The 20,182-nt window shown below is 39.1% G+C and overlaps 1 protein-coding gene across 3 annotated transcripts in view; it reads left to right on the top strand.

Annotated features, from left to right (window-relative positions):
* Window positions 1–20,182, top strand: part of LOC149661126 (uncharacterized) — a 70,629-nt gene that overhangs the window by 31,331 nt on the left and 19,116 nt on the right. For all 3 annotated transcript variants that reach the window (XM_089842520.1, XM_089842519.1, XM_089842518.1), the window contains exons 2-4: window positions 2,749–2,931; window positions 3,919–3,998; window positions 7,072–7,312. In XM_089842520.1, coding sequence (XP_089698646.1) covers window positions 2,763–2,931; window positions 3,919–3,998; window positions 7,072–7,312 — 490 coding nt within the window. In that variant the 5' untranslated portion in view covers window positions 2,749–2,762. The remainder of the gene's footprint in view (window positions 1–2,748; window positions 2,932–3,918; window positions 3,999–7,071; window positions 7,313–20,182) is intronic.

The raw sequence follows: 20,182 nt of genomic DNA, 5'->3' as shown, positions 1-20,182 counted from the left end.
TGTCATCCTTCTTCAATTATCCCCTTCTAATAGATCTTATATGGAAATAAATAATATTGAACAAATTTTGGACAATTTGATCTTGAAATTTATTATTATAAAATGTATTACTTACAATATGCAAATACCAATTGATATACACACCACTAAAATTAATTTAAATTAAGATATCATTCAAAATCTAAATTACCTTTCAACTTGAGACGTCTCTTTTAAACCCCATGCAAGTTCCATTGGGATTTCCGATTCATAGGGGTCCTTTTAGCCACTGGGCTTAATTAGTCTCATTAAGCGGTCGTTTTTCCAAACTCCTCCCACGCATACACCGCCTACAGTTCTCTTTTGCTCTTTTCGCTACATTTTCTCCGTAAAAGGCTTAAATGTCACGTAGCGACGTTTGACAGGTCCCTCTCTTGGGCAAAGTGGTATTAAAATGTCCAGATTTTTCTAGCCCTTCTTTTTATTATTTTACCGTAATTTCCTCCCCCCCCCCCCGCTCTCTTGCATCGAGCCCAGCCCCCCATTCTTCTCATTAAAGAGAATGAAGAGTTTTATCGATAGCCATCATTTTCTCTTTTCTCGCGCGCCAGCGGCTCTCTTAAAATTTAACCTTCGACCTCCTGAACGCGCCAGAAGCCACGAACGTGTGGTGGTGGTGGTGTAAAATTTTCTCTTCTTAAAGCGTGGTTTTCACTTGGCGTAAATCACGACTTTTCGCCGGACGTCAAGCAACAACCGAAAAAGAAATTACGTTGAGTGTGCATGGCGATATAAGCTTTCTATTTTTTCGGACGCGTTCAACATTAACACTCTGCGCGAGCCAATCAGCAATAAGCTAGAGTCGTGACGTCATTTTCGACCACGCGTGTTCGGAAGAGGCCGTCTGCGGTCCGCCATGTTTCTATTTATTTCTTTATAGAGTCATTAGCTTGTACAAATCCCTGAGAATGTCGAAGTTTAATGCTAAAAGGTTTATTGAAGAGGTTAGGAACCATCCATATCTTTATGATATTAGACACAAAGATTGCTGTAAAAAGAAAGACAATAGATGGGCCGCAATTAGTGCAGTGTTCAGTTTATCTGTTAAGCCTTGGTTCCTTTATTTGCGGGAACTACGCTAAGTGAAAACGCTATAACGCTGGGCGACAACGTAAAAAACAAATCTGACGTTTGACGTCCAGCTGCGAAGTAGTTTTTTCGGTCAAGTGAAAACCATGCTTAAGCAACTGTGTAACGTATAACCACGATTTTGCCGAACAATTGCTCATTCATTCTCTGGTATGCCTTTTCTCTTTGCCGCGTTGCAACCCGGGCTGTCTAATTTGCGAAATTGGTTTCGCATTTTCTCGCTTGAATTCATTTTATTGCTCGACGTTACTTTGGTCCAACTCTTTTCCTTAATTCGGTGTCCCCCTCCCTCCCGTTGCGGCCCCCCTTTCGCTAATGAAGACTAGTTGTTCGGTATTTTGAAGCCTTCTCTCAAACCACTTGTATCACAATAGGGATATGGGAGTTCTGAACGTGCATGGTCGTTTTGTAGTAACCCTTTCCCAATCAAATAATTCAAATAGGAATTAGCCAAGTTCACACTATACTTTTAGGATAGACTAGCTGTTACCCGCGGCGTCGCTCGCGTGTAATAAGAACTTCCATCAAAATGATATAAAGAATGGGTAGATTTTACTGATTCGACTAATATTTTTTAGCACCCCAGGGGCGAGGGCACTCGGCGTTGCCCGTCAGCCCGAAGGGACATTTTTTATTACTATTCACGCGGAAATTATTCCATAAAGAAGGGTTTCTAAATTTCTGGCCGCCATTTAAAAAGATGGCTACAAATCGAACCCAAAAGATCACTAAGCCCGTCTATAGGTTAAAGGAAACCAGTGTACTAAATATTTGTGAAAATGGTAGAAACGCGCGGACTTTGTTGCATAGAGAAGATTTTTTACATTTCTGGGCGCCATTTTTTAAGATGGGGGCGGATTGGGGGAAATCTTTCTTAGTACGCGCCTACAACTTATGTGTAACGTTCCTGCAAATTTTCAGCCTTCTAGGGCAAGCGGTTTGGGCTGGACGTTGATTATCAGTCAGTCAGGACTTCGATTTATATAGATATAGATTGGAAGATAACGTCAAATCAAAAGTATATAGATATTAAACAAAAAGTACATTTCGTTGAAACTTGCTCGCGCCGTGCAATATTAGAAACCCTCCTTTATTCCAGAATAGTGTCTTCCCCCCTCTTCGTAGCACAGGGTACAAGCCGTGAACAGGCTCATAAAGTAGCGGATGCTAGCTTTAGTACACAAAGTAACGTTTGGATCGCCAGCATCATGTACTACTTTCTATAAACCTATGACATGATCAAGAAGCTCTTCCCTGATTGGTTATTTCCTGTATTCGGTTGAACGGAGGTAGTTTACATGTCGTCTACAGCCAAAGGCTGGGAATTGTTAATGAAGTGAACTTTTGGTTTTATATCTATACACTTTTGGTCAAATTTAAGTTCAGAATTAAGACCTGTGTCAATTGTAGGCTTAGAAATATTTAAAACAAGTGAGGTGATTTGGTGCCTTACTGGTGCGATAGGGTGGTGATATACTCTCGAATTTTAAAGTTTTAATTTCTGTTTAAATGTTTGCTCTTGTTCTCTAAACTTGTAATTTAATTGTTCAGGGGGAAGTAGGGGTCCTTTTGTGTACTTTAAACTAATCATTTTTGTGTCCCCCTTTTTCTTTGTCGCAGTTTCTTCTTCCGAGATGTGGTCCGTGGTACAAGCCGGTGGCGATTCGTCCTCCAATGGCGGTTTCGAATCTCCTAATGCTCGCAGCAAACACTCGGCGGTCGCTACCCCAACTGGATTTATCTACGTCCAGGGAGGACGGAGCGGCAATTTGCCCCTCAAAGACATCTGGAAATTCGATCCTGGTAAAAGAACAAACCCATAATTATTACTCTAGATCAACCTTATAATTAAAACCACATTTTCCCCACTTAAATCGTTGCTACAAGATTAAAAGTTAATTAGTTACTAAAGAAATTAGCGCTTTTAGGAACAGGAACTTAAGTGATTAGAACTTTTTTTTTGAGCTTTAATACGACAGTTGTCCTCGTGACCATAGACATACATAAGATCATAAGTTTATAAGATATGTTCCGTAAGTACGACACTTCCGATATTTCGTAATGCTAGAGAGACTCAGTTAGAGTTAGTTCGAGAACGACAAGCGAGAATTGAAGTCCTACACTCGGTTTAGAAGTCCATCTTACTATTTAGTCGCTTTATGACACTCTCAGTAACCAGTGACAAACTTATGGAACATACCCTATGAACTTATTATAAGAGGCGGAGCGTGTGAAACTGCTAAGCTTAATCCTTATAACAATAATGTCAACAGTAAGGTGTAAGGATTTTATTGTCAAAGCTTTCTTAGAAGTGATCCCTACTAAATTGAACACTGATTTACATTCATTATCTTACTTAAATTTTAAAATGAATGTTAATGAAGTTACCTAGCCAAGGCTTAACGGTTTCGCACGATTCCAAAGAAGCAGACAATATCCTAGCATTAGAATGAACCGGAAATAAGAAAGTCTTCATTTTAAACATAGCCCACTCGATCACGCTTGTTGCTCGATCGATGGACTATGCTTGAAGGAAATGATCGGCTTTCATTCGATCTAGGGAGATGACGTAGAAAATGACGTCGATGGCAACTTTTTCTCTATGAGCTCCACCTCTTTTATAAAACCACATATTATGGTTATAAACACCAAGGAGTGTTGCCCATCCCGTTGTCACGCGAACCCCTTATGGGAACGAACCTTCTTTAAGAAATTTTGCGTTATAATACTTCAATGGGGAGTGTCATATTTACTCTCTTTAAAACCTTTTCTCACCCGCTTCTTTAACAGTTCAAAGTCAATGGGAAGAAGTGCAATGTAGAGGAAACAAACCACCTTGTCTTCAAGAACATTCCATGGTCGCTTGGAAGGTAAATATATGCATACTCTTCGCTCTCATTAATCTTAACATCTTAGGCCTAAAGTACAGTTAGACCTACCAGTGAGTAATAAACTTAACACCGTTACGCGTACGCATACGCATCGGCCCATCAAGTTCCCGCCAAAACCAAACAGCATCAACTATACGCGTGGTACGTGGAGTAAAACGTGAGCTGCCTAAAATTAAATCATCATAGCTCGAGCTCTAGCTGCTCAGTTAGCCTCCAAATAAGCGAGGCTTCGTTCGTAGTCGTAGAAATTGAATGGAAGAGGAAAGAGAGAGGGATTATGGGGCATCGGAGAGGGCCCCTTACTTTGTGGCAATTACCGCCGGGTACCAATCTTCCTAGAACATGCTCCGGAATAAAAGGAGTAATGGCTTTAACGGGGGAAGCGTGGCACCGTTAAAAATAAAACGGGAAACTATGCAAATGAGAAAATTTTGAAATCCTTTTAAATCCCCCGTCTCTATTCCGCTCCCTCGTACTTACAATCATCTCTACGTTCTTTAGTACAAAGTATTTTTCCGCTCTTTTTTTATTTCCCGCCATAATGAAGGAAGTTATATAAGGCCTTCCAGATTCTTTGGAATAATTCATTCATTCACGTCAAGAATAGAATTTTTTTCTTCATTCTTCTTGCGCCGGTGATGGGAAAGGGAAAAAATTAACTTTGTAACCATAGACAAAAAATACTGTTACTCTCTCAAACAATCTACTTGATCTGCTGGTTCTACTAGTAAGGAAGGACAAAAACTAAATTCTGGCATGAACGTTGGATCTCTAAAAGGACCGGTAAACACCCGCCTTTATCCCTTGTACAAACCGAGCCCTCTCTAGCGTAGCATCGGGGGAAGGGATGGGGGCTGTGAATTCTGGAACACTCAAGGCCAATCGGTCTATTGTAATTCTTCATAGACCATGAACCATCTATAGAGTAATGGCAGCCCTCTGCCTTCGACTGTATTAAGTTCTGTGGGGAAATACCATGGTGTTACCATTAGTCTATATAATGGACCAGAATCTTAATGGCGGATCCCATGTTAACGTTTTCTCGCTAAAGTGTCCCAAAATAATAAAGAGGAAAAAAGCTAGCAGACGACAAAGTCTTGGAGAAAGACGGAACAATGTAAATAAGTAAAATGGCCGCTTGGTCTCATTTCGCTAAGCCTTGGGACTAATGTTAATTTTTTACATCTATTGAAAAGTAAAGTTTAAGAAAGCAATTAAAAATAGGAAAAATAAAGATTTGCGCGTTGGTAATCCACCTTATTCCCTTTCGCCGGAAGTTAGGCGGGAATAAATTCGTCTATTGTCTGCTACAAAGGCCAAAAATATGTACTGTAGCAGACGACAGACGCATTTTTTCCCGTTACTTCCCTCCACGAATCCCGAGATAAGCCTAACTTCCGGCGAAAGGGAATAAGGTGGATTATGAAAGTGTATTAAGGAAATTCAAATGTAGAAACATAAGTGTGTTTCTTGGCCGTACCCGTTTGTTCTTTATTATTTATTTTTTCTTTACGAAGCAAACGTGCTATCCCATTTACCAGTCCCTTTAGAGATGCAGAGTTCATGATCCTGTTTCTGGTTTCTCTGTCGTAAAGTTACGTATTGAGGCTGAGGCAAAAACCCTATGAAATATTTTTGTCTCTAACTGAAGTTGAAACAAATCCTTCGTAAGAAATGTTGGACCCTCTCCGTGGTGCATTGGTGCAGTGTCTCCTGGGTTTTAATTTTTTTTTTACTCTCTTTTCTCAAATGGCTAGATTCCCTTATGCATTATTAGAATTTTTAACGGAAAGCAAAAAAAAATGCATTTTTTAAGGAAGGAATTAGGAATGTTAATTAAGGAAAAACTGAAGGAAAAAAATACCCACTGTTCTTTTAAATTGTTTTTAATTATATCATCTTCTCCTGAGTCCCAACGGAGAAGGAAATCTAAGGCATTCTCCTTTGTTTATCACAGAATTTAGTTACGGCTTAGTTGCAGCGCGGAAAGTTTTTTTAGTTTTGTTTAAAACACTTAGGTGTAAGATACTTAGGTAAATATTCAGGCAAAAGGTTTGCACCAAGATAATGGACACTCCATTTTACTTAAGACTTTAATCTCTAAAAGTAAACTACATCGTGAAAGCTTTCTTTTTGTTTTGTTTTGGGTTAAATGAAATGATAATCAAGTTTAAAGCTTTTAGAGAGTTAATGTCCCGGAACAATTGTCACTGTATGTTTTATACTAATAATGCTTTTACGCATATTTTTGCATTGTTATCCTATTAAATTTATTAATTTACTACGCTTAAAGCTTTCATATTTTAATTTAATGGTGCGTGAATTTCGGCCCGTGAACCACATTTCTTCAGAAAATACATGGAAGAAATGTCTCGTTCCCGTTTGTTGGCATATCCATAAAACACTTGCGGCAGTTTTATTCAACTCATATTTTACATTCATTTAATTTACAAATTGATTTTGGTACTCATATATTTAATTATTTTAAATTAATTTAATTAACAAATTGATTTAGGCGCTCATATATTTAAATATTTTACATTCATTTAAAGGAAAAAAATCCCGTTTCTACATATTATACCTTAAAGAACGGCCTTTATCTAAATACAGAAGGAAAAATATTAAGTAAAATTAATAATAATTTCTTATTACAAAATAATTAACATTTAATTAGTCTTAAAAATAATCAAGGACTTATACTGCGCCATCCGCCATTGAGTTAGTGGCGTCTGCTAGCTCTCTCAGTCTGTGAGAATTCAACCAATCCCGAAAGGGTATAGGGTTCTGTCTAGCAGACACCACTAAAGCAATGGCGGACCAGTAGTCCTCGTTTTCTAAGATAAATTTAATGTTAATTATTTTGGTAAAAAAGAGATCATTTATTTTTTTTTCATTTAATATTTGATTCCTTTTATATTTAGATAAAGACTGTTCTTTAAAGATAGGCTTTTTAAACCTTCTCCCTAATAAACTAGATATTACTTCTTGGTATAATGTTATGTTACCTGAACCTTTCATTTAATTAACAAATTGATTGCTCATATTGTTTTAGAATAATATCTACGTATTTGGAGGTGAAGTTGGTTTCGCGTATACTGGAGAGACACCGTTGTGGATCTTGGATACTGGTTCGGCCATTTGGCGCAAGCTTCATTTAAGAGGTCCGGGAGTTCCTCCGCAACCTACGGGTCGCCGAGGTCACACGGGAGTGGTCTACGGGGACGCCATGCACATTTATGGCGGTTACCAAGACCTACGGGGATCGTCAGCCGAACTATGGACCTTCGACTTCCGTGAGTGTACTTTGAACCCGCGCATTCTCTCGCTCCTTTAATTAAATATAGACCACCACGCGCGCGGTCAAAAACCATTAGTTTTCTCACCCCAACATCATTCTGGGTTCGGGACGTAATAAAAAGCGAGTAGATCTACGTTATATTTCATCCGAATTTCTCGATTGCTCTTTCCACACCTTTGCTGGGAGTATTTTGAATGGGTGGCTTATGCAGTTTAGATTAAAGTATGTCAACCTATGTAACTCCCAGAAATTCACCCCCGCATTTAAAAACTCACGTGAGAGCGGTGTGATGGGTCTTTCGAGCGTGCGCGTGCGCTATACTTGTGATTACAATAATCCCAAACGAGGAGCACTACAACTGGGTGTTTGACGATTGGGAGCTCGACACTTTGGAGGGCTGAAAATTGGGTGTCCAAGTATTGGGAGATAATTTAAAATTGGGTGGCAATGAAACCGACAGAGCGTCAATTGGGTGAAAGAAAAAATTATTGTTAAGTTTGGTTCGGTTCGGTTAGGTAGGGTTATGGTTTTGTTCAATTAGGTTAGGTCTGGTTTTGTTCAATTAGGCAGATTTGGTTCAGTTAGGTCTGGTTTTGTTCAATTAGGCAGATTTGGTTCAGTTAGGTCGGGTTAGGTCTGGTTTTGTTCAATTAGGCAGATTTGGTTCAGTTAGGTCGGGTTAGGTCTGGTTTTGTTCAATTAGGCAGGTTTGGTTCAGTTAGGTCGGGTTAGGTCTGGTTTTGTTCAATTAGGCAGGTTTGGGTCCGTTAGGTCGGGTTAGGTCTGGTTTTGCTCAATTAGGTTTGGTTAGGTTCAGTTAGGTCTGGTTTTGTCCAATTAGGTTAGATTTGGTTCAGTTAGCTCAGGTTAGGTTTTGTTTTTCACAAAACGTTTATGGTTTTCACAAAACGTTTATGGTTTTCAACAAATAAAATGAGTATTCCCCGAATTGACGGTCTGCCAGTATCATTGTCACCCAATTGTGTCACACCCAACCTTCTGTCACCTCCTCTTTTGTAATTGTGTAACTCTGTTTTTATGGGATATATATATATAATCTGCCTATAATATTCTGTATTAATAATCGTTTTACATTTGTAAAAATTTTAAAACGATGCCCTTTCGCTAGAAACTACTTGTTTCTATAAATTCACCCTCCCTCATCCAAGATGTACCTCTTGTAAATATTTCATCGTCTCTGTAGATAGTGAATGGCGGGTTTGGGTTTTTATAAGGTCGGGGAGACACGTTGGGCCACCAAAGGTCACGACATAGCGGATAGAAGGGATGGCTCAAAAAGCCCCAGGCGGGTCATCCCTCTACAATCGTGGGGTCGATACGACAGGCCATTATTTAAAATTACGCCCAGGGATTCTCGGCTTCCTTCCTTCACCCATCGTCTTATTTACAAAAACGGTCGCCTGGGATGCCCGTTTCACCCTATACTAGGCCTAATACCGCCTCGGAACCCGAGCAAGTAAGGGTATTCCGCGTTAAGGGAACTCAGATTGCAACCAAGGGACTCGTTGCGCCAGGCATATTTTTTCTACTCTGTATCCCTCGCAGCGCCTATGATTTTCTCCCCATCTAGTTAGGCACTGGAATTTTTTTTCGTCTACCAAGACTGGCCAACTTTCTATCATAAAACAGCACGTGTCTTTGGGTCTAAATGGGGCTACTTTGACTCCCGTTTGATTCTCCCAATGTTTTCACGCTTCTCTCATCCTATACTAGAACGTTTTGGGGCATGTCCTCTAGCTGAACTCCCTCATTCGACTTTTTCGACCTTTAACCTCCATTTTTTTCTTCAACTAATGAGCTCTGCGTGTAAACGTATTCGTGATTGGCTGTTAGGACGGTGTGTCGTTCATCTTAAAGGCCGACTTCCAGCGGAAAGGGTTCTAGCGAACTGAAAAGCGAGCATCGAGACTAACAATTTTCGAATTCCCGCTGGGGTAAAAGTTGGAAGGGTTCTCGCTAACTGAAAGCGGTGCAATGTGGTTATGACGAACTGAAGATGAACAATAGAAAACCTTTTAAATTTATTTCCTCTCGAATTTTTGCTTTCCCCCGAAGGAAATTCTCTATTGTGTATCTTCAGTTCGCTAGAACCACTGATTGCACGGCTTTCAGTTAGCTAGAACCCTTCCATCTTTTACCCTGCAGCAGGGCTTCGAAAATCGGCACGGTCGCTACTCCATTGTTAGTCTCGATGCTCGGTTTTCAGTTCGCCATGGAAGTCGGCCTTTAAGGGTCACGTTTTAGTCAATAACAAAAATCAGAAAGTAAAAAAATCATGTTTCAACAATACTCGTAATTGGGACAAAAGAGCTAAACCTATTTTTCAAAAACCATCCAGGTGATTTAGGCCTACTTCGCTGAGCCTTTACTGAAACTCTACCTACAACAAGAAGCAAAACGATCTCGCTTGTTAATTTGGGGAAAAGGTCCGCGAGCGTAGCAGATAGTTGACCCCGAAAACCTACCTAATCTCATCTTGTCGGCTTTCCCTTGATGATTTTTTTAAACTTTATCCTCACTTCTTTTTATCCCGAATAAGTAAGAAAATCCGGTTTTTTTCTTTCTTCTCTCCTCTTCCCGAAAAAGGCGGAACTCGTCTCGAACTCGGGTCACGTTCTTCACGACCCCTTTCCCTAAACGAAAACTATTCTCGCTACAACTTCTGGGTTTTCCCCTTCTTTTCCAATCTCTTTCCCATGTCCGCTTGAGCTCCATTAATACAGGAGAAACCGCTACAATGCTTAATCGGTCTACTTTTCCTACAACCACTCCTAAAATATCAAATTGTATTCTAGGTGAAGGTTTTATGATACTTGAATTTTTAAAGCAGACGATTTTTTAAGCCTAATTAAAGAGATTCCATGGTTGACTGAAATGTCTTCCGTTTGATCCTATTCATTCATCAGCTCTAAGCGAACAAATTTCGATACAGAAAGGTATTCCCCTAATCCAAGCGCCTCTTTAACACCGAGGCGCAATTGGGAATCGCTTTATTACGTAGGGGTTGTACCCCATGGGAAGTGTTTGGCCTATCGTTACCCTTTTATGTTTTGCTACAGTCATTTTCGCCGATGGCTTATAAGAATGAGCTAGAGAGACCCAGATAGGAGTGAACTCTAAGCCTCATTACCTTCTATTTGAGTTTTTTTTTTTAAACCATACGTATCGTTAGTTTCTCACCGACGGGAAAATTCAATTTAAAATTCCATTTTGTTCTTACAAGGGACAAGCACCGTCACGAGGGATGTTTCTCTCAATTTCCCGCGTTTTTTTCATGCTTCTAATCCTTTCTCTCGGACCCAGCTGCGTATGGAAAGGGCTTTCAATTTAAAAATTGAATTAGTGAATTTGGGACAGTATTTTTTTTTCTTCTTTTATTTTGTTATAGAATTAGATTATTGAGAGAACGATGTTTGGTAAATTGAAAATCTAACTTGCAAAGACAGAATTCTTTATAAGGGTAAATTATTCTCCCTTTTTTTCTGGTGGAATAATGAATAACTATCCATGAATGTCCTGACTGACTTATTGATTGATTATCAACACCCAACCCTAACCGCTTGATTTAGGAAGCTGAAACTAGTTTTGTAAGGACATATCTCATAGGTCCACACCAAGACTTTTTACAAATAATCGTACCAGGGATGTACAAAACCATGCTTACATTTCGAAGGCTAACATTTATTATAGGTCACTATATCCTTAAATTCATATGATATGTTCCATAAGTATGACACTTCCTATGCTTCTTAACATAAGTTTGTAAGATATGTTCCATAAGTATGATTCTACCTATACTTCTTAGTGCAGTCCATCGAGTCCTATTTAGTCTGTACTAAGCCTTTGACGGCGCCTCATTAGGTGTCGCTTTACCTCGAATCTATGACCTACCTCACTCATTCACTTCATGACAAGCTCTCAGTAACCAACGTATGGAACATATCTTATAAACAGACGTATTTTATTGCTATATGTTTGAATATACCTCCTTATTGTATAGAAAACATGTAATGTTAGCATGAATGTTACTTAAGTTAAAACTGGATTATTCTTATCCTTGACCCATGTACAGACCACATTATTTTAGACACGCGAAAAACGTTATACATATTACTTCCGGACATATCGTGACAAAAGATAATTACGTTCAGTAATATAAGGTCACCTCAACATACCTCTGCAGGAAACGCGAGAACCAAAAATGAACTCCTTATACATGAACTTTGTATATAGCTTTTTGAGAAGCGACCGTCTTTTGGACGTCCAACCAAGCAACCTCCTCTTAAGCCTAATCTGATACGAAAATAATCGCCAACTCGTGACCCGATTACAACCTAGTTTCTGAATGGATCGTTACCAACCGAAACCCAAACGCGGACGGACTTACCAGGATTCCATTAAGTTAAACAGGCGTACGGTTAAATAACCTATGGATGACTTGCTTTTAGGAACTTCTAATTTGAGGCCAGTCAAAAAAAAAAAAAAAAAGATATGGGGGGGGGGCGAGTTGCAATCGGTAGGAAAGTGATCTATATTTGTTCACCTATATTGGAATTAAAGGATATCATTGGGTTCTTGGAATAGAAACCAGAGAATCCTTCGCATCCTCAAGAAAGCAATTCGGGCCAATCCTAGCTTCCAATTATTTCAATCACAGAATGCATTGAAACTAACACATACTCAACTCGGATTGAAATAGCTCAGAGCAGGGTTCATACAAACCTGGAAAAATCAGGGAAATAAATAGTTGACGAAAAACTCAGGGAAAATTCAGGGAAATTTCGAATTTTTAGTAAAATTCAGGGAAATCAGGGAAATTTGCGTCAAACAAGGGCCGAGTAATTAAGAAAAATGTTCATAAACATATTCTCCTTAGGATTAACATTACACTAAACTTTGGAGGCTCATAACTCCGGTTATATTAGAGATACGGGGATGTCCTTTGAGTATGTTATAGTCCTATTTGCCCCCCCCCTCCTGCGGGAAAAACCTGGAAAACTCAGGAAGTATATAGGGAAAAACCTGGAAATCTCAGGGAAATTTGTTTTCCAAAAGTTGTATGAACCCTGTCAGAGTTACCTTTCATCTTTATGGCAACTATGACTGGGATGAACTTACACCCGTATCTTTTAGCTGTACTCCATCTTAATCTTTAGAAGAGACTTATCCCAACGTGAGTCGACACTGTAGTTAAACATAGTTTAACGTCTTTCCAATGTCATTAGAAAAACATTAGCTTCGCATTTAGTGCAGAGCAAACATAAACTGTCCCTGAAAAGAAGAGAGAGGATTCGAGTTTCTTGGTAGCTATAACGATCCGCTTTCTCCATCGCAACGTTTTCAGTTAAAAGCGCTGGAGATATATAGTTGGTTTCATTCTCAGTGTACTACGAATACGAAGCTATGGGTTTATCTCCATTCCTAAGTGATTATCGATAGATAGACGCAAACTGGTATTGAGACGAATTTCATCCTCTTCCAAATAGTTGTTTTTTTCATCGGACGTTAGCGAAGAAGAAGAAAAAGAAAGGCCTTATTTAGAAAATACCAGTTAACCCATTTTTTACGGCCCATAAATTTCAAGGGACGAAATTCTTTAGTCATTTTCGAGAAAGTTGTTGAACCCTTCCTCTCGATCTTTTACTTTAGTATTTTAGCAGATTAGCCTAAGCCTTTTTTCGTATTATATATATTTTCATAAGTTTATCATGCCTCTAAGTAGAGAAATGGCTACTACTCCTATGGCAATAGTGTTTATCTGGCTCCATTTAATCAGGAGTTCATAACAACCCCCCGAAGGGGGGTTATTATGAACTCCTGCTTTAATGAAACCCTATACTCTCTCCGTATCATTTATCACCTCAACTTCAATACAAAATTGTACTGCCTAGCCTAGCGTTTCTTTGATCCCTTTTAGAATGTTTCAGGACTGAAACCTCCTCTATCTCACGAGAGAGGGGTGGATTTGGGGTTGCTTAAGTAAAATTCGTACCTCCCCCACCCCCAATGCCCGCCTATACGAAACGTAAAAATCTCCTTTATTCCATTGGATGATTTTTTATCACGTGACCCATTTAGTAATCGTCTCGACCGCTTGGTGGCTGCACCGCGACAGAAATTTCAAAATTTTCTCTCTTCGGATCTTAGCGCTATAGAGTGCTGTCAGAAGTGCCGGTGTGACGTCACCCATGCTGTTTTCCCATAAAGAAAAAACGGTAACTGTCATGGCCGCCCATTGCTAAAGGCAGACTCGTGACGTTTAACCTTGGATCTGACGTCACAACTGACAGCACTCTATACGAGTTCTGACGTTACAGTAGCCTGCGGAAGATGCCCAGTCGTAACCCATATTTGTGTATTTAGAGGCATGATAAACTTATGATATTTTTCTATATTTTGCTCTAGCTCTTTTTCTAAAAACGCTGAAAAACTGTCAAACATTTTTCAAATCCACCCTCCCCTTTTTGGGCTTCCACGAAAATTCTCTGGCATCCTTTTATTGAAATTTCCAAATTAGAGGAAAGGGTTTTCATCCCTAACCCTAACCTCTTCATTTTCGAAATCCAGCATTTGCAAAAATTGTAGGGCTCTCAAGGCCTATTTATGATGTTTCAAGAGAGAAATTTTATACATATATATATTTTTTTCCAAGTGGGTGCTTTTTAAGATCAAAGATTACGCTTTCCTAAGCCTTGGTTCCGTTTCACAATGAGCTTTCGAGATCAAAATCTACCCTCTCGTTACCCCTTAATTCGTGAAGACTCGTATAGCAGAATATTTCTATTGTTAGGATGATAAGAGAGCTTTTGTTAAAAATGACCCCGGATAAATTTTTGTTTCAATATGAGAGTGTTGCCTGAAAATAGGCTTAAAGGCCGACTTCCAGCGAAAAGGGCTCTAGCGAACTGAAAACCGAGCATCGAGATTAACAATGGAGTAGTGACCGTGCCGATTTTCGAATCCCCGCTGGGGTAAAAGTTGGAAGGGTTCTGGCTAACTGAAAGCCGTGCAATGTGGTTCTAGCGAACTCAAGATGAACAATAGAAATCCTTTTAAATATTTCCTCTAGAATTTTTGCTTTTCCCCCTGAAGGAAATTCTCTATTGCGTATCTTCAGTTCGCTAGAACCCGCTTTGCACGGCTTTCAGTTAGCTATAGAACCCTTCCATGTTTTACCCCAGCGGGGATTCGAAACTCGGCACGGTCGCTACTCCATTGTTAGTCTCGATGCTCGGTTTTCAGTTTGCTAGAACTCTTTTCGATGGAAGTCGGCCTTTAAAGGGAAAGTTCAGGTAACGTAACATTATACCAGGGATAGATTTAATTTTAGAAGTAGGAATGGAGAACAGAGTAATGTGGGCGCGCGTCAAAGTGTGGACCCCCTTATACGGAACGGGGGAGGGCATGAAAGAAGAGGCGGGTCATAGTAACAGAGGTAAAAAGGAATTACGTATTTTTCAGCAACGTCATCAAAACGTAGTTTAAGTGAGCCTGGGACCAGTCCGGAGACCAGTTTATTATTTCGGACACCAGTAGGGGTCACTGGTCCCAATTTAGGTTAAAAAATATTCTTATTTCCCAGACAGCAAGCAATCCCGGGCGTTTTAAGACTAATTAAATGCTAAATATTTAATAATAAGAGATCATTTATTTATTTTTTAATATTTTCCCTTCTATTGTTCGAAAAAAAGGTCGTTCTTATAAGGTACTAGCCGTTACCCGCGGCGTCGCTCGCGTGTAATAAGAACTTCCATCTAAAATGATATAAAGAATGTTTAGATTTTACTGATGACTAATATTTTTTTAGCACCCTTGGAGCGAAGGGACTCGGCACAGTCCGTCAGCCCGTCGGGATATTTTTTATTACTTTTCACGCGGACATTATTACATAAAGGGTTTTTAAATTTTAGGCCACCATTTAAAAACATGGCAACAAATCGAACCCGAAAGACCATTCAGCCCGTCTTAAGGTTAAAGGAAACCAGTGTACTAAATATTTGTGAAATCGGTTGAAACGCGCGTACTTTATTGCATAGAGAATATTTTTTACATTTCTGGGCGCCATTTTTTAAGATGGCGGCGGATTGGAAAAACCTTTCTTAGTACGCGCCTACTACTTCTGAGTAACGTTCCTGCAAAGTTTCAGCCTTCTAGGGCAAGCGGTTTGGGCTGGGCGTTGATTATCAGTCAGTCTGTCAGTCAGTCAGGACTTTGATTTATATAGATATAGATAATGTTATGTTGCCTGTATCTTTCCTTTAAATAAGAGTTGGAAGTATTTTCCGTTTTCTAAAAGTTTAGCACGTGTGTTTCGGGGCAGAGGTGATACAGGGGTAAGACTGTAATGCTATTTTCCATAGGCGCCTGTAGAAGTGTTTAACGCGCGGCACAGTAACATTCCGGTGGAAGCCCGTATTTAGGAACCAAATATTTCCCACGTCATTTTATTTATCCTAGCTTTTAAATTTTTTTAAGTTATGATCTTAATTAATAATCGTTGACAGAGAAGCGAAGCTGGGTGTTTTTTTATTATAATCAGAAGTATATAATACATTTATCTTAGAGAGAAGTGTACCACAAAGCGCCGGGGTAATTGTAACATGATTCTTCCCAACATCTGAATTAGCATTTGGAGGAAGGTTACTAAACCGAATCATTTAAGGCGATAAATAGTTCCCTCATCATTACTCTGTTAGCGCTTAACTATTTGCCAAGGCGCATACGCTTGTGGATTATTGTCCCATGCACGTCAAGACAATCAAGGCTGCGGGTTGATTCCTGAGGATTTAGTACCAAAAACAGTTACAGAATTCACCCTAGTACTGTGCGATGCCTATCCGAATTAAGTTTGATGAGGAGGAGAGCAAAACAAAAAGAGTGAGCCTGGGAAGAATGACTTTACATAACTAAGAGGATAAAGAGTGTCATCCTTCTTCAATTATCCCCTTCTGTTAAAACTAAGGAAAATTCGTAAAGCACTTTAATCCATGTTTTGTTGATTTCTATGATTTAAATCAGTATGTTTGCCATTGCGTCCACCGATAAGTGCGGTTGAAATTGAGCCATCTCTTAAAAACCATCCATTTCTGTCCGGTCTCATATAAAAGCGATTCTTCAATTCCTCTTAGGGTATCTCATTCGTAATTGATGACTTCTGTTAGTGTATTTTTTTTTTCAGTACTAAAACCCTCTGAGGATGACTTCTTTCAAAACCTTTTTCTCTCTTTTTTTTTGGATTCTCAGAGTTGAAGGCGATTTTCTCGCTTCCATTAAGCCGTTTCCGAACGAGAAGACACGGGGGCGTTAATAACTTTTAAAACCTAGTTTCATCCTTTCCCCCTGTTGCTTAAGCCTAACCTCTCCCTACGGACTCCTTCGAGGCTTTTTGCCGCGCCGCAAAATGCACCAATTGACTGCTGAGCGTTTCAGGACCATCCTAAAGTGCATGGTGTCTACTTAGACAAGAAAAGATTCATAAAGACAATAGTATAGATTCGAACTAAAGATGGCGGGATATAACCAAGAAGCGATATCTAGTTTATTAGGGAGAAGGTATAAATTCACCACATTTCCAGTTTTATCTTCAGTCCAAACGCGGTCCGCCCCTAAATTACAACCAGCATTTCATTCGTTCTTGAAAACTGTGCACGTCAGCGCGACGCGAATGACGAAAATTACTTGTATTTTCCGACTGAGGAGAGTGTAGCGAAATAGCCCGGCCTCCTTTTACGTCCCCCCCCCTGTATTTTGAAAGGGGGACTGGGACTATGGAGCGCGAATACTTAGGCATCTTATACCTTCTCCCTAGTAAACTAGATATCACTTCTTGATATAACATAAGTTCATAAGATATGTTCCATTATGCTGGTTACTGAGAGCTTGTCATGAAATGACGTAGGTCATAGATTCTCTTAAAGCGACGCCTGGTGAGGCACTGTCAAAGGCTTAGTACAGACTGATTAGGAAGATGGACTACAAAACCGCGTGTAGGCAATTCCCTAGTAAACTAGATATCACTTCTTGATATAACATAAGTTCTTAAGATATGTTCCATCATGCTGGTTACTGACTCGCTTGTCATTGAGTGACGTAGGTCATAGATTCTTGTAAAACGACGCCTGGTGAGGCTCTGTCAAAGGCTTAGTAATGCAGACTAGTTAGGAAGATGAACTGCAAAATTAACCGAGTGTAGTCTGCAATTCTCGCTTTTCGTTCTGCTAGAACTAGCCCGAGCTGTAAGTCTCTAGCATTACTAAGTATAGATAGTGTCATACTTATGAAACATATCTCATAAACTTATGATACCAACCAGCTCTGAGCGTAGAATAAATATAGAACATTTTCTCTGGCGTTCTAGTTCAGTTTTATTTGTCTAAAAAATAGTCAGGACTCTGGAAGGTAGTTCCAAAATGTTGAAGTAAAAATGGACAAGTCCGGCACAGTAAATCTTTCAACGTAACCCCCCCCCCCCGCCCTTCCTCTCTGATATAGTAAGTTCAGAGTTGAAAGTTCAGAGGAAACTTTTTTATAGAACTTAATACCGTACGAGTTTTTTGACGCTAGGCTTTAAAGATAGTCCCAATACCTGAGATTGCTGTACAGGAAAAGCTACCATAGGTTACTGTTAACGCCATAAGAAATAACCTATTATATCTATGGCAATTGAGCAAACTCCGATTGATGATTTCGATGAAGTTTTCTTCAGAATTTAAGATATTTTTTTTTAAAGTGCTTAGACTAGATTTATACTTTGGGTTCAAGAAAGGATTAAAACATGGAAGATGAAGTCTTCTTCCCAAGCTCTTCTTCAATACAGGCTTAGTAGTTAGAAGAACCAATATTACACTTATAAAAAATCGCCTAGTTGGGGCTTTTTTCCGTGTAAGTTTTCGGTACAACTATATTTAGTTAATCGATTTTTATCTACATCTTATCAATAAACTATTAGTTTAAGCTGGCCTGTAGTAGAATTAAAGGCCGACTTCCATGGAAATGGGTTCTAGCGAACTGAAAACCGAGCATCGAGTCTAACAATGAAGCGACCATGCCGATTTTCGAATCCCCGCTGGGTCAAAAGTTGGAAGGGTTCTCGCTAACGGAAAGCCGTGCAATGTGGTTCTAGCGAACTGAAGATGAACAATAGAAATCCTTTTAAATTTATTTACTCTCGAATTTTCAGGCTCTTCTTCAATACGGGCTTAGTAGTTAGAAGGACCAATATTACACTTTTTTCCGTGGACCTCGGTACAACCAAGTATATTTAGTTAATCGATTTTTATCTACATCTTATCAGGAGTTCATAATAACCCGAAGTACGAAACTAGTTAAAAAGCCCGTAACAACAAAGTTTCGCCGTAAAGCTCAGCGGATTCATACACCGCTTAACTCCCAAAGAAATAGTTACCCCATTTTTTAGCGCCCACGCGCATTAACTTACACACTTCCGGTTTAGCACTATTTTATCTTGTGATTTTGGGACCGAAAATGGCTCGCGTCTGTGTCTGTCGGAACGGTGTAAATTAAGCCTTGGCTAAGAAGTTGGCTTTTAGTCGGGGTCTCTAGTTTTCTACAAAACATTTAAACAATCGTCAATGATGTTTTGTTGTAATATGTGTGAGTGAGAATTCCGTGGTTAAATTAAAACGGTTTGGACAAATTTATTCCCAGTATCTTTAATATAAGAATTGCAACGTGTTTCTACGTCCACCATATCGCCATTTTCCTTTTCGACGGAGATCCCAGCCAACGGAAGTTTTGGAACGAAAACCAAGGAGCATAGATACCACTACGATATACTATAAGGTTGTATGTCCATAAACAGGCTAATCCTTTCTATGCGCAACGACAGAATCTTGTTGTTCGCGATTTTTACCATTAGCTCTATGGCCAGTTTCATACTTCCCCCCCGAAGGGGGGTTATTATGAACTCCTGATCTTATCAATAAACTATTAGTTTAAGCTCGCCTGTAGTAGATGTTAAAGCTCAAGATTATTTTTACCTCTCCGAGTGACGATGACGTCACGGAATTACACTGGACATGCAATTCTTTTCATTATTTAAGGAAAAACCTCGTTCTTCGGAACTTCAAGGTGTTCGCTAGATGTCAAACGTTTACAATAGCTATGTTTAAAATTATTTTAGGAATAAATTAACTTTTCTTAAAACGACTTAACTACAATTAAGGTAAATTACAGACGATTAAAATAACTAGTACCAATTATATTTATTTAGTTATTTAAGAAAAGCTCTTTCTTCGGAACGACACCTATCAAAGTTTATATAGGACGAGTAATGAAGATTGCGTATGAAGTTGAAACACTGTACGCATTTCATAGTTAATGTAAAGCGAGTAGTGAAGACGTTTCCATGTTGAATTACAAATCACAGAAACTCTTCAAAGTTAATATAGGACGAGTAATGAATTCCCAGCCACGAAAAGTTAATGAAAACAGAGTAGAGAAGCTGAGTTATGGATAAATGAAAAATGAAGTTTCTTTTGTGACTTTCTCAATTAGGGTTGGTTTTTTATAATATAGGAAATCAAAAACGAAAGTATTATTTAAAGAACTGTTGAGATGCAAAGCATAGACCTAAACAATAACATTTTATATTTCTTAATAAGCTTACAGCTTCTACTCATTGGTTCATACGCATAACCCTAGGCAATAACATTTCATATTTCTTATTAAGCTTATACAGCATTTACTTATTGGTTCAAAGTACTTTGTTGGGATGGCATGTAAAGAACTCTTACAAAACGTTAATATTTTCTTTTTACAAAATATTAAATGAAAATATGGGAAATATGTTCCGGCATATCGATTCTTACGCTATAAAGCTCTG

Source organism: Phalangium opilio, unplaced genomic scaffold (genome assembly GCF_054372755.1).
Source record: "Phalangium opilio isolate 3A_F unplaced genomic scaffold, DU_Popi_V2 ptg000070l_1, whole genome shotgun sequence".
Classification (NCBI taxonomy): Eukaryota; Metazoa; Arthropoda; class Arachnida; order Opiliones; family Phalangiidae; genus Phalangium; species Phalangium opilio.
This window is presented reverse-complemented; position numbering and strand designations above follow the sequence as displayed.